General features: G+C 44.7%; 1 protein-coding gene across 1 annotated transcript in view; it reads left to right on the forward strand.

The window, feature by feature from the left end:
* Nucleotides 1–7,893, forward strand: part of LOC120449642 (homeodomain-interacting protein kinase 2) — a 35,667-nt gene extending 27,774 nt beyond the window's left edge. The window contains exons 5-11 of the mRNA XM_039632235.2: nt 11–762; nt 829–1,422; nt 1,487–1,716; nt 1,853–2,332; nt 2,861–3,810; nt 3,880–4,197; nt 4,295–7,893. Coding sequence (XP_039488169.1) covers nt 11–762; nt 829–1,422; nt 1,487–1,716; nt 1,853–2,332; nt 2,861–3,810; nt 3,880–4,023 — 3,150 coding nt within the window. The 3' untranslated portion in view covers nt 4,024–4,197; nt 4,295–7,893. The remainder of the gene's footprint in view (nt 1–10; nt 763–828; nt 1,423–1,486; nt 1,717–1,852; nt 2,333–2,860; nt 3,811–3,879; nt 4,198–4,294) is intronic.
* The last annotated feature ends 3,504 nt before the right edge of the window (nt 7,894–11,397 follow it).

Raw genomic sequence — 11,397 nt, forward strand, 5'->3', positions numbered from 1 at the left:
GGTACCTTAGGTATTGACTGCCCTGTTGAAGCTGAAACAACTGGGTCTGATCCATGCCGACCTGAAGCCCGAGAACATCATGCTGGTGGACCCAGTGCGTCAGCCCTACCGCGTCAAGGTGATCGACTTTGGTAGCGCCTCTCACGTGAGCAAAACGGTCTGCAACACCTACCTGCAGTCGCGGTACTATCGTGCACCCGAGATCATCCTGGGTCTGCCCTTCTGTGAGGCCATCGATATGTGGTCACTGGGCTGCGTGGTGGCAGAGCTCTTCCTCGGCTGGCCGCTCTATCCGGGCAGCTCGGAGTTCGACCAGATCCGCTACATCTCACAGACACAAGGCCTGCCCACAGAGCACATGCTGAACAGCGCCTCGAAGACCTCGAAGTTCTTCTACCGCGACGTGGACTCGACGTATCCCTTTTGGCGGCTGAAGACCACCGAGGAGCATGAGGCGGAGACAAACACGAAGAGCAAGGAGGCGCGCAAGTACATCTTCAACTGTCTGGATGACATTGGGCAGGTGAATGTGCCCACTGACTTGGAGGGAGGTCAGTTGCTGGCAGAGAAGACGGACAGGCGGGAGTTCATCGATCTGCTGAAGCGCATGCTGACCATTGATCAGGAGCGGCGACTCACGCCCGCAGAAGCGCTGAACCACTCGTTTACGCGGTTGACCCATCTGGTTGACTATGTCTACTGCAACAATGTCAAGGCATCCGTGCAGATGATGGAGGTGTGCCGCCGAGGCGATTTCCACACGTAAGTTCAGCAGCTAGGTAACCGAATTATTATCTTATATTAACCAAATTCCTTGATATCCTACAGGGTGCAGCCCGCGTCGACTCTGGTGACCAACTTCGTTCCCTCGAGCACGGAGAACATGACGTTCACGATCAACAACCAGTTGACCAGTCAGGTGCAGCGCCTAGTGCGCGATGGTCGTCCTCTGGCCTACGAGGGACTATACCAGATCTACAACGGTCGCAGTGTGGCCCGACAGTATCCGCAGACCCGGACGGATAGCTTCCAGCACCAGCTGGTCTCGAACATCCTGTGCCCGCCCTCGTACCAGACGATGCCCAGTCCCACCAAGCATGTGGTGGTGGGCAGTGCCACCATGCAGCCACCGTTGCAGGTGCCGCCGCAGCAGTACGTCAATGTGCCCGTACCGGTTTCCATGGTGGAGCCAACTTCTGGTCAAAGAATGCTCCTCACGAATCGTGTGCAGGCCAGCGGAGTAGCCTGGCCACAGACTGGAAGGCAGATGGCCTTGGTGCCGTCGTGGCCGCAGCAGGCGCCCGCCCACTCGCTCATCGTGGACTCGACGCCTCTCTTCAATGTGGAGGAGATCTATCCCAAGCACCACCTCAACTTGCCACGCAACGATCTCAAGAAGGAGTCGCCGGCTCATCATATCGCGTGAGTGTTAACTGGCAACTCCTCGTGGAAAGCCCAACCTTATGTCCGACTTACCTTCTTTCAGCAAGGGCAACTCTTATCGCGTGCCGCGCCACGAGAAGAAGGAGCACCAGCAGCTGTCGCCGGTGAAGAAGCGGGTGAAGGAAAGCTCGCCGCCCCACCAGCAGCGGTACCAGCGCGCAGCCCACGTGTCGCCGCAGTACCACACGCACCACAACTGCAACTACGGGAATGGCAGTGGCTACAGCGCCAGTGCCGGATCGGTGGTGGCCTCCTCGGCTACCTCCGCTAGCAGTGAGTCCAGATGCAATATGAAACCTTCCCAGACCATTCTCATTTCGATTTGAAACTTTTGAATTGAAAACGATTGAAAAATGAATGGAAAATAATGCATGATATCCACTTATTTGATATTTTCTCTCTCCCCCAGACATTGTGAATGGTAGCTCGTCGAGTTCGCACCATCACCACGTGCCCGTCGCCCATGCCCAGCCCTACAGCAACTCCTCAGGTCACCACATTGTGAGCAACTGCAACGCCAACGGAGGAGCCGGAGGAGCAGTGGTGTACCAACAGCCACCGGCACATGCCCATCAGCAGCATGGCCAGCAGCCGCATCCGCAGAGTTCGCAGCATCCGCAGCACGTGAAGCAGCCGACGATAACCATTCACGACACGCCCTCGCCCACGGCTGTGATAACAATCTCCGACAGCGAGGACGAGGGCGGAGAGGCTGGAGGAGCCCAGGTGCCGGTGCTGAAGCAACGGGCGCATGCCCAGTCGCAGACCAGCAGCAGTCTGCTGCAGCACGCGCCAAGCTCCTCCTGTAGCAGGAGCAGCGCCCACCAGCAGCCGCATCCACATCCCCAGCAGCAACAGCAACAGCAGCAGCAGCAGCAGATAAACTATGGTAATGCTCAGACTCAGAATCAGAATCCCAATCAGAACCAACTGGGAAGCAACAGCGGCAAGGGTAGCCAGCATAGCAGTAGCCATAGCAGTAACAGTAGCCACAGTAGCAGTAGTCACCACAACCACCACCACCCTCATCATCTGAATCCGACTCATCATCTGAATCCGCCTCATCAGCCAGCGAGTGGAAGTGGAATAGGAACGGGAGCGGGATCGGCAGCGGGATCGGGATCGGGATCGCAGCTTCAGCATCAGCTTCAGTCACAGCCTCCGAGTCACACTCAGCCGGCGACGCATCCTCATTACCAAGCCACGTCCACGTCCTCCTCCACGTCTGCTTCCACTTCCAGTCACCATCAGCATCATCCCCATCATCCCGCCCCCACCTCCTCCTCCTCTGCCATGTCCTCCTCTTCCGCTCAGTTTGGTGCCCCTGTCCTCTGCCCCAGTTCCTCCCAATCTCAGTCGCATCTCAGTCGCCATAAGTCATCGCACGTGCAGCTAGTAATTCCATGCGTAACCGTAGGTGATCATGATCCGGAAGATGCCCGTCGTCGTCATCATGCCGCCGCCGCAGCCGCCGTGGGAAGTCCCAAGCATCACCATCATCATCAGCAACAGCAGCAGCAGCAACAACCTGCTCCTCCTCCACAGCAGCAGCAACAGCAGCAGTACCAACCGCAGCCACCGCCGCAGCAGGTGTTGCCCCAGCCACAGCCCAGCATCAAGTATGAGCCCGGCCAGTCGCAAAAGAAACGCATCTTGGCCATGGCCCAAAGCGAGTGTGGCTACCAGCCGCAGGCACCCAGCCAGCCCTCATCTTCGGCCAGTTTGCCGCACATTCCCACCAAGCAGGAGCCAGCCGAGTTCTATCCGGAGTATGCAGCTGCTCCGCCGCAACAGTTGGACACGAAGCGCTCCTCCTGGGCTCCTAATTCTTCGGGCTCAGGGGTGTCCGCTCTGCCGCTCGCTCATCCAAAGCGCGAGGCACCCTCTGTAGCGCCCATCAGCTATGTGGCCCCGACTGTGGCTCCACCATTGGCCCACTCCAAGAGCAGCTCCACATCGTCGTCTTCGTCGATAAGCGCTGCGACTGCCGCAGCAGCTGCTGCAGCTGCAGCGGCGGCGGCCAGCGTCGGTCCTCCATCGTGGGGTCCGCCACAGGTCTATCGTCAGCCATCACAGCCGCCGCCGGGCAGCGTGGGACTGCCAGGAAGCACACAGCCACCGCCGTCGAGTGTGGCCCCGCATCCGCATCATCACAGTCATGGACATCATCATCACCAGGCCGGAACTCCGCTGGGCGGGTCGCCATCATCGACGGCGGCGGCCGCTCTGTTGCAGCCGGATATTTATGCGCAGGGCGACATTTACCGCCGGCCCACAGTTTTCGTTTCACAGGCGGCACCTAGCTATGCCTACGCCAACCGTGCGGTGGTGGCCCCACCTCCGGCCCACAACAGCTCCAGTCGTCAGGTGAGTTCGGCTATACATCATACCTTTTATTCAATCGTAGCTAATCCCTACATGTTACTGTTTTCTCAGGTGATACCATCACACCCGCTGCCAGCTCACATTCAGATACCCACCCAGTACAGCCAGTTTGGACCGCTCAGTCCTGCCCAGGTAGCCGCCAGCAAACACGCGGCGCACTTCGCGCCCACCAACATATGGTATGGGGCTGAGTAGACCGACGATGGGAGTTGACGGGGAGAGGGGCGATGAGGAGAGACGCGGGACGAGGATGTGCACCCACCCAGAACCATGAACTAAGAACCACCCAACCACACACCGCACAACACCACCATCACCACTGTTGTTATGATCTTGAGCTAGAGCCCGATCGAATGATTCAACGCTCGAGTGAGTCGAAAATGCCGGGATGCCGAGCCGAATTCAGACTTCTCCTTTCAATCGAAATCATGCGGCTAATGATCGTATATCCTTTTTCCATTCCCAGATCTTTTGTGGCCTCGGGCGAGGCAGGTGATCAGCCGGAGCAAAGCCAAGAGCTGCAGCAACAGCAACAGCAGCTGCAGCTAACTCAGTGCTGGTGGTTCATGCTGCTCATGCAGCAGACTATCATCCACAACAACTCCATGCTGCAGGCGGGCAGCGACGACGCCGTAGCAACGGCAGCATCAGCATCAGCATTAGCAACATCATCAGACACAACTGCAACACGTAAAGCACGCCGCCAACGTTAAGCCATGTCCAAGTCCCCGAACCTCGTTGCCAGTTCTCAGCTAGTTTTTTTCGAGGTCCCGTGGGATCTCACTTCTGCTACTATTAATTTTTATTATTTTTTTAAATAATATTAAATATATAAATGTAAAGCACTCCTACACGCAGCTGGGTGTACAGTGCTCAGGTAAACTTTTGGCTAGTTGTATATCAGCACAACGCCACACCCACACACACACTACAGCTATAGCTTCTATACCCTCGAAATATGCGAATTAGGTGCATATCGAGCGATGTTTTTCTTCACGAAACGAAAGCGTTTTATTAATGTGTGTTGTGTGTTTTATTGATAACTTCCACATAATATTCTCTATTATCCACTTATATATTATATACATGCATATGTAACACTATTATTATGAATACTATATATCAAGAGAATGCTAAACAAAACTAGAGTTTACGGCACGTCGACAACTGCAACATTAGGCCAGAGAGCCAGTAAGAGAAAGCTTCGAAATTCCCTAGCAAGTACCTCAGAAAATCAAAAACCTAGCAGCAGCAGCAACAACAGCAACCAGATAAGAAAATAAACAACATTGTTATGCAATTTGCCTTTTACACAAAACAAGCAACAAAACAAATTGAGACGACGAAAGACGTTGAAGATTATGATCAGGATTATGATTATGAGTATGTGTATCATTATGATAATGATGCAGAGGTAGGAATTAGAGGAGGTTAGTAGAGAACCACAACAAATTGAATACCGCAAAAACCTTACTAGCAAACAAACAAACAAACAAGCAAATAAAATAGATACCCTAGGAGATATCAACAAAGAACTTAACAATTACATAGCTCATAGATTTAGTGGATAGAACGGGAGAAGGTTAAAGGGCGAACGTTTTTTACACACTCGTAACTCACTCATAGGAATAGCCGAGAAAAGAATTACAACTACCAGATAACGGATAACAATTCTAAATTATGTTTAACGAGCAACAACAAATAATTATAGGAACAAGTGTACATAATACGCATATACTTACATATATATATCGGTACTAAAGCTAGCCGGAGCCCAACTAAAAGCCGATTTTGAAACTGATCAGTTGTTAAAGTCAGGTCAGCGAAGCCAGTTAGTCTGCGGTACGTTTAATTTTTAGACTTCACATTTCTTTTTAACCTCTTTGTGTCCCGGAACAAGATCTGCGTTTTCGTTCTTCTCTTAAATGGGAAAGCGCATAAGAATGTTTACTAAAGTACAAAACCTAACAAAAATAACAAGCAATCTAGCAGTTTAGGCTTTTAGAGTTTGTCCCACTACAAATCCCTTGTTTTAGGCTTTTCCCCAGCGAAGAAGATGTAATATATAGAATCCAATTTTGATATGTACAAACCTGGCTTACTTTAACTCGCCCACTATAGATCCTTAATATAAAATATAAACTAAACTATAAATCTTGTTAAATAGGTTTCCTAAAGTATTTCGTAGTTAGAATTAAACATAACTCTTTGCGATTAAATAACCGAGCAGCAACTAATTTCTCGCCCTCCTGGGCTCGATTACTCGGTTGTCTCAACCGGGAGTTTAGAAAGATCGGTCCTTCGAGGGTGGCACTTCCTATATAATGAATTATACTGATACAGAGCAGAAATATTTAAACCATCCTTCGCCCCTTCCCAATTCAGCTGTGTACAGTAGGCTATTTCGGGATCGGGTTGAATTAAAATTACGATTGGAAATGATCGATCTAGCATATAATTATTGTGATGTAGTTTTTAACGAGCGAGAAGCAAGCAGAGAAGTCCGCAAACGTTTTTTGTCAGTCGTTGTCGGCGAATAGAAATTACCTAAAATTACGAATAACCAATTGCGATACGGATACGGATACGGATACGGAATATGCATCTATATGTTAACTAATTAGTGTGCAGGATTCAATAGCGTTAGCACGAAAACAAATCGTTTTTTTAACCAAGCAAATACATTTTTAACAAGCGAGTAATAACACTTTTTGTAGTAGGCAAGGGAGATAAATTGTAGCATACATAGACGTAATTAAGAAACGTTAGTGTTGTGAATATATACGAGTAAATACGAAAACATAGAAACCTAGATTCTAGACGTGGTTCGAGTACATTTATATTATGGATATATATTTTGTGTATAAACAATAACGGCAACCAGCAGCTAACAATTGTAATTGTAATAAACAATAAACGAAAACCACAACTCGGCAGTTTAAGATTCTTGTTTAAAGCCGAGAGAGAGAGAACCTTATCTAGATAATAGACATAGATGTATTCAGCAAGTTCTTTTTTTATAGAAATTTTATGGACCATTCAACTAAAGCATGTAGTCAAATAAGCATGAATATTGTATAAACAAAACAAAAAACAGCTGTGTGACCGTTTAGATGTCAGCGGAAAGTTGCGATCTGTGTCTCCGATTTGTGTTTCTTGTCCTGTACCCACTCAGTGTGCGAACTTATATTATAGTATATTATATTAACTTTGTATATGCTAAATATCTGTATCTGCGCGGGCAGACGAACTTTTCTTCTCTTTCTACTCAATATTTAGGAGCATCAATTAGGAGAAAGCAAACCAGAAAAAACAAAAAACATGAAAACAAGAAAACAAATCATGAACGCTTTAAATGTAACAAAAACGAAACGTTAATAGACTTATGAAAACAACAAACAAACAAACAAATTAAATTTATATTAAACGACAAATTAAATTTATATTAACAAGCAACAAATTACATTTATATTTAAAGAAAATCAACAACAACAAATTAAACTTATATTAAACAAACTCACACTCACACTCAATAAGCAGGCAGCCGGCAGCTGGAGCCACCCCGGTCGTTAGCAGACTTTTGTGGCCCACTGTCGGAGGACTTGTATTTAGGAGGAGGAACTCTGGGTGGCTTCCACCAGCAGCGAAGTGAGCGGAGAGATCCACACAAACACTCTAATATACGTATATAGTATATATTTAAATGAGAAATGTTTTAACTGTGTAGCCTTAGTATTTGTACTCGTCGTCCTCTCGATTTCCGACAACAAAATATGATATACGATACTGATACTGATACTGATACTGTAGAGCGAGTAATGCCGATCGATGTTTACTAATTATACTATATTTCATATGTACTTGTTTAATCGTACTGAGTTCGGATGAGTTGCCCCTACTTTACTATTTTAACCATTTAAATGTACTTTTAATTTACTTTGTTTCTTTGCTTATCTTTGTTTAATAATGGAACATAGCCACAACATATACCATATATATATTGCTTACATTTACTTATGTCCTACAAAATATAGAGATCGTAAATATACATAACAGATATCGCAATTTTCGTTTTTCTTTAGTTCCTTATTATTTCGTTTCTTAGTGCTTTAAGAACAACTTAATCAAAAGCGATCACGCGGAGATGATGATGATGAACAACAACAAATACAACATATATCCCACCAAATTACAAAGGAGTAAATAATTTTTAAGTTTAAACGATTAGTGAATGAACTTATAATAATAATCGTAGTTATTGTGCAATAATATCGATAACGATTAGCCAGTCAAAGCAAATTTTAGATTCGGGGACCTAGTAGTCTAGTTGCTCCCCGCCAGAGGCTAGCTTCAGCTGATTTAGATTTAGTTGAAGACCAACCAGGTTTCTGCAGATTATAGATTGATTTCGCGCGCCCCGCCCCGCCCCTACCCGCCACACCCCTCGAACTTTGAACGTTGAACTTTGAACCACCCTCCACGAAGTTGTTTGATTGACCAACAATTGATGAGCTTTTACCGGAATGTAAAGCTATTTTGTTTTGCATTTACCAAAACAGAGCAAGCGTAAACGAAACCAAAACTGAATCGAACCGGAACCGGAAATTCAAAACCAATCTGTAACAGATGGGTTGAGGGAGTTGGGATCCATTGGAGATGGAGATTAGAGGAGTTGACAAACAAGATTGATAAGAACCCGTCCATAATTAGATTTCTTTCGTTTGAGCTGGACCTGAACAACTGGACAGCTGGAGCGAGATCCAAAAACTTAGCAGGGGCCCTCTCCTACTTAATGATAGCATAATTTTACGGATGCGCATAATAGCGACTTAGTAGGCTTAGTAGGCCAGTAACTTTATTACGATATCGATAACCTCTCTTCGTGTTTCCTTCACTTGAAGAGCTCCTTCACTTCTAAAGCTCTCTTAAAAATTGTGGTTCGGATCGACATTAGAAGTTTTTAATACACACACACAGAATATATGTATATGGCGGATATATATTTTATTAACTAAGAAATTATTTCCTAGGCAAGAGGAGAGATCATAACGATAACCGAAATGTTGATGTGTGAAATTTATAAGACTAGCATATTTCCTACCTACAGAAAACCAAATAACAGAACAATATGTGTTATATATATACACGAAATACAAAAGAATATGATATGATATGATAAATAGCAGCTAGAGCTGAGATCATACTCACAGTCGTACATACATATATAGTAAATAACGGTAAAGATATTGAATTTAAATGATCGTACCTTTTGCTGATTTCAAAACAAGCCAGAATTTGAAGAGGCCAGAGCAAAGCGGAGTCATTGGGTGATGAACAAACGTAATCGAAACAATATATGTTTTAATAGATCAGAGAGAGCACTTTTATGGGATTTGCTTTTTATATACATATGAAATATACGAAAATCTAGATGTACTTAAAGCGGTGGGCAGTCCGCACTTCTAGCGATTGCGCGTTTCAGATTAAAGAATTTAAATATTTTTATATACGAACTCGAGTAGAGACTCCATATACATTTACGTTTAGCAAAAATAGCGAGTAGAGGCCAGGCTTTGCATTCGACTACAAAGTGAAGGGAAGTAAACCAAAGACGGATAATCAAAGTGCGCGCACACTCCTCCACTCACTCCAAACACTCAAAAGACCCTGAATCACTCACCACACCACACAACACAGCACCCCACTAGTGTTTCCTTTTCGTGGGCACCAAGTCATATTCATAGGTAGTACATGCCCTTGACCCCTAGTCCTAGTATCGCGATTACAAGTCCCCGACCTCAGACTTGATCAAGGGATCCCTGGGTTACACAACAACGAATTGCCGGGCAAGTGGAACCAGAAGCTCCTGTCCCAAGAACGCAACCCGCAACATGAATGTTTTCGATCGTCAACGAAGAGATTTGACCTTGCACCTTCATTTCGTCAAAGTCAACTCACCAACACTGAAACAACCTCAATATGTTTCACCAACACTGCAACACCAAACACTTCACAGAAACTCAGTTGAACAGCACCTTATTGAATGTTTCACCAACATCAACTCACTATCACATAACTTAAAGTCAACAACACCTCGCCACAAATTCACCATTACCGCATGAATACTTATTCACCAACACTCAACCACAAGAACTCTAATCGTACTTAATCACTCTTTTTGTATTCTAATAGTATTCCAATGAACGTGTACTGAATGTTTTTACTTGGTGTCCTCTCTTATTTAGGCTTAAGGAAATCGAAATCGAAGGAAACAGAAACGGAAACGGAAATGAAATTCAAACTTATATCAAAAACCAAGCACACCGATACATTTAGCATTGTACTTGATAAGCTATCGATACTAGAGTTAGATGCGAATCAAAATATATATACGCGAAGTAATAAGTATATCTCTCTGTCTTATTCGGATATGCGTACCTTTTTGAGGGCCCCCCAAGATATTAGGAGGTCAGCTAATTTATCAAATACAAATAATCGTAGCCATAGTGAATGAATTGAATTAAAAGTCTCGAGACCAAACCAAAGCAAAGCGAAGCGAACCCAAATCGAAAACCAAATCCAAAACCAATCAAACTAAACCTAAACTAAACGAAATGAAACAATGAGCCGCAACGTTTGTATTTATGTATAGAGTTCCCTCCCTAACCAACAGATAAAACCTATAACAATCGAGTTCCGATTTCAGAAGAGTTAGGCAGCAAGCGAGTTAAGCGAGAAATGCAAAAAGTACAGATTAATATAAAGGTAATGATAAAGATTAACTGAAGTTACGTCAACTTAGTGGCAGTGTAAACGCGTCTAGATAATTAATAGATATGAATAAGAACTTTTGACTTTTATGGCTGTTTAGAGATTTTATAATACGACTATATCGATATAGAATTATATACATACACGAATATATTATGAATAAGCCCGAAGATTTTCGTAACTTATTTACATACTCAGACACAAACATACTCCACACGACAAATTAACTTTAGTTCCCCAAATGATTTTCGGCTAGTTCTGGCTTGGAATACCCCTCCCAATCCCATCTTCGGAAATTTTGGGGAGTAGCCCAAATAGGGGGGGAAAGAAATCGAACATTGTGAAATTTAGTGTCTTTACACTTTAAAGAGATATATACAAAACGGATTAATTAAGAAACTTGAAACTCACACGAAGAGAAATTCAGATACAGAAAAAGATACAGAAGTAGAAGCAGATACAGAGATGCAGATACACCTACTCAAAGATGCAGATGCATATAAATTATGGTAATTACATACTCTCGTACATATGCCTAAAAGGATACACGTGTAGTAATCTACAGCCACAACCAACAATTAAAAGTAAATGTCTATATATGAAACGAACAAGATTTAATATGCGCGATATGAGCGTATCAATATATACTTAGATGTATTTGTGTATATGAAAACAAACGCTAACAAAGTAAACCAAACCAAATTATAAAAAAAAACAAGGAAAAAATAAAGAGAAACAAAAAACGACAACAGATAACAAATACAAAACCAAAATTATCAACAACAAAAATAACAACTT

The sequence above is a fragment of the Drosophila santomea genome, chromosome 3L (genome assembly GCF_016746245.2).
Source record: "Drosophila santomea strain STO CAGO 1482 chromosome 3L, Prin_Dsan_1.1, whole genome shotgun sequence".
In the NCBI taxonomy this organism is placed as follows: domain Eukaryota; kingdom Metazoa; phylum Arthropoda; class Insecta; order Diptera; family Drosophilidae; genus Drosophila; species Drosophila santomea.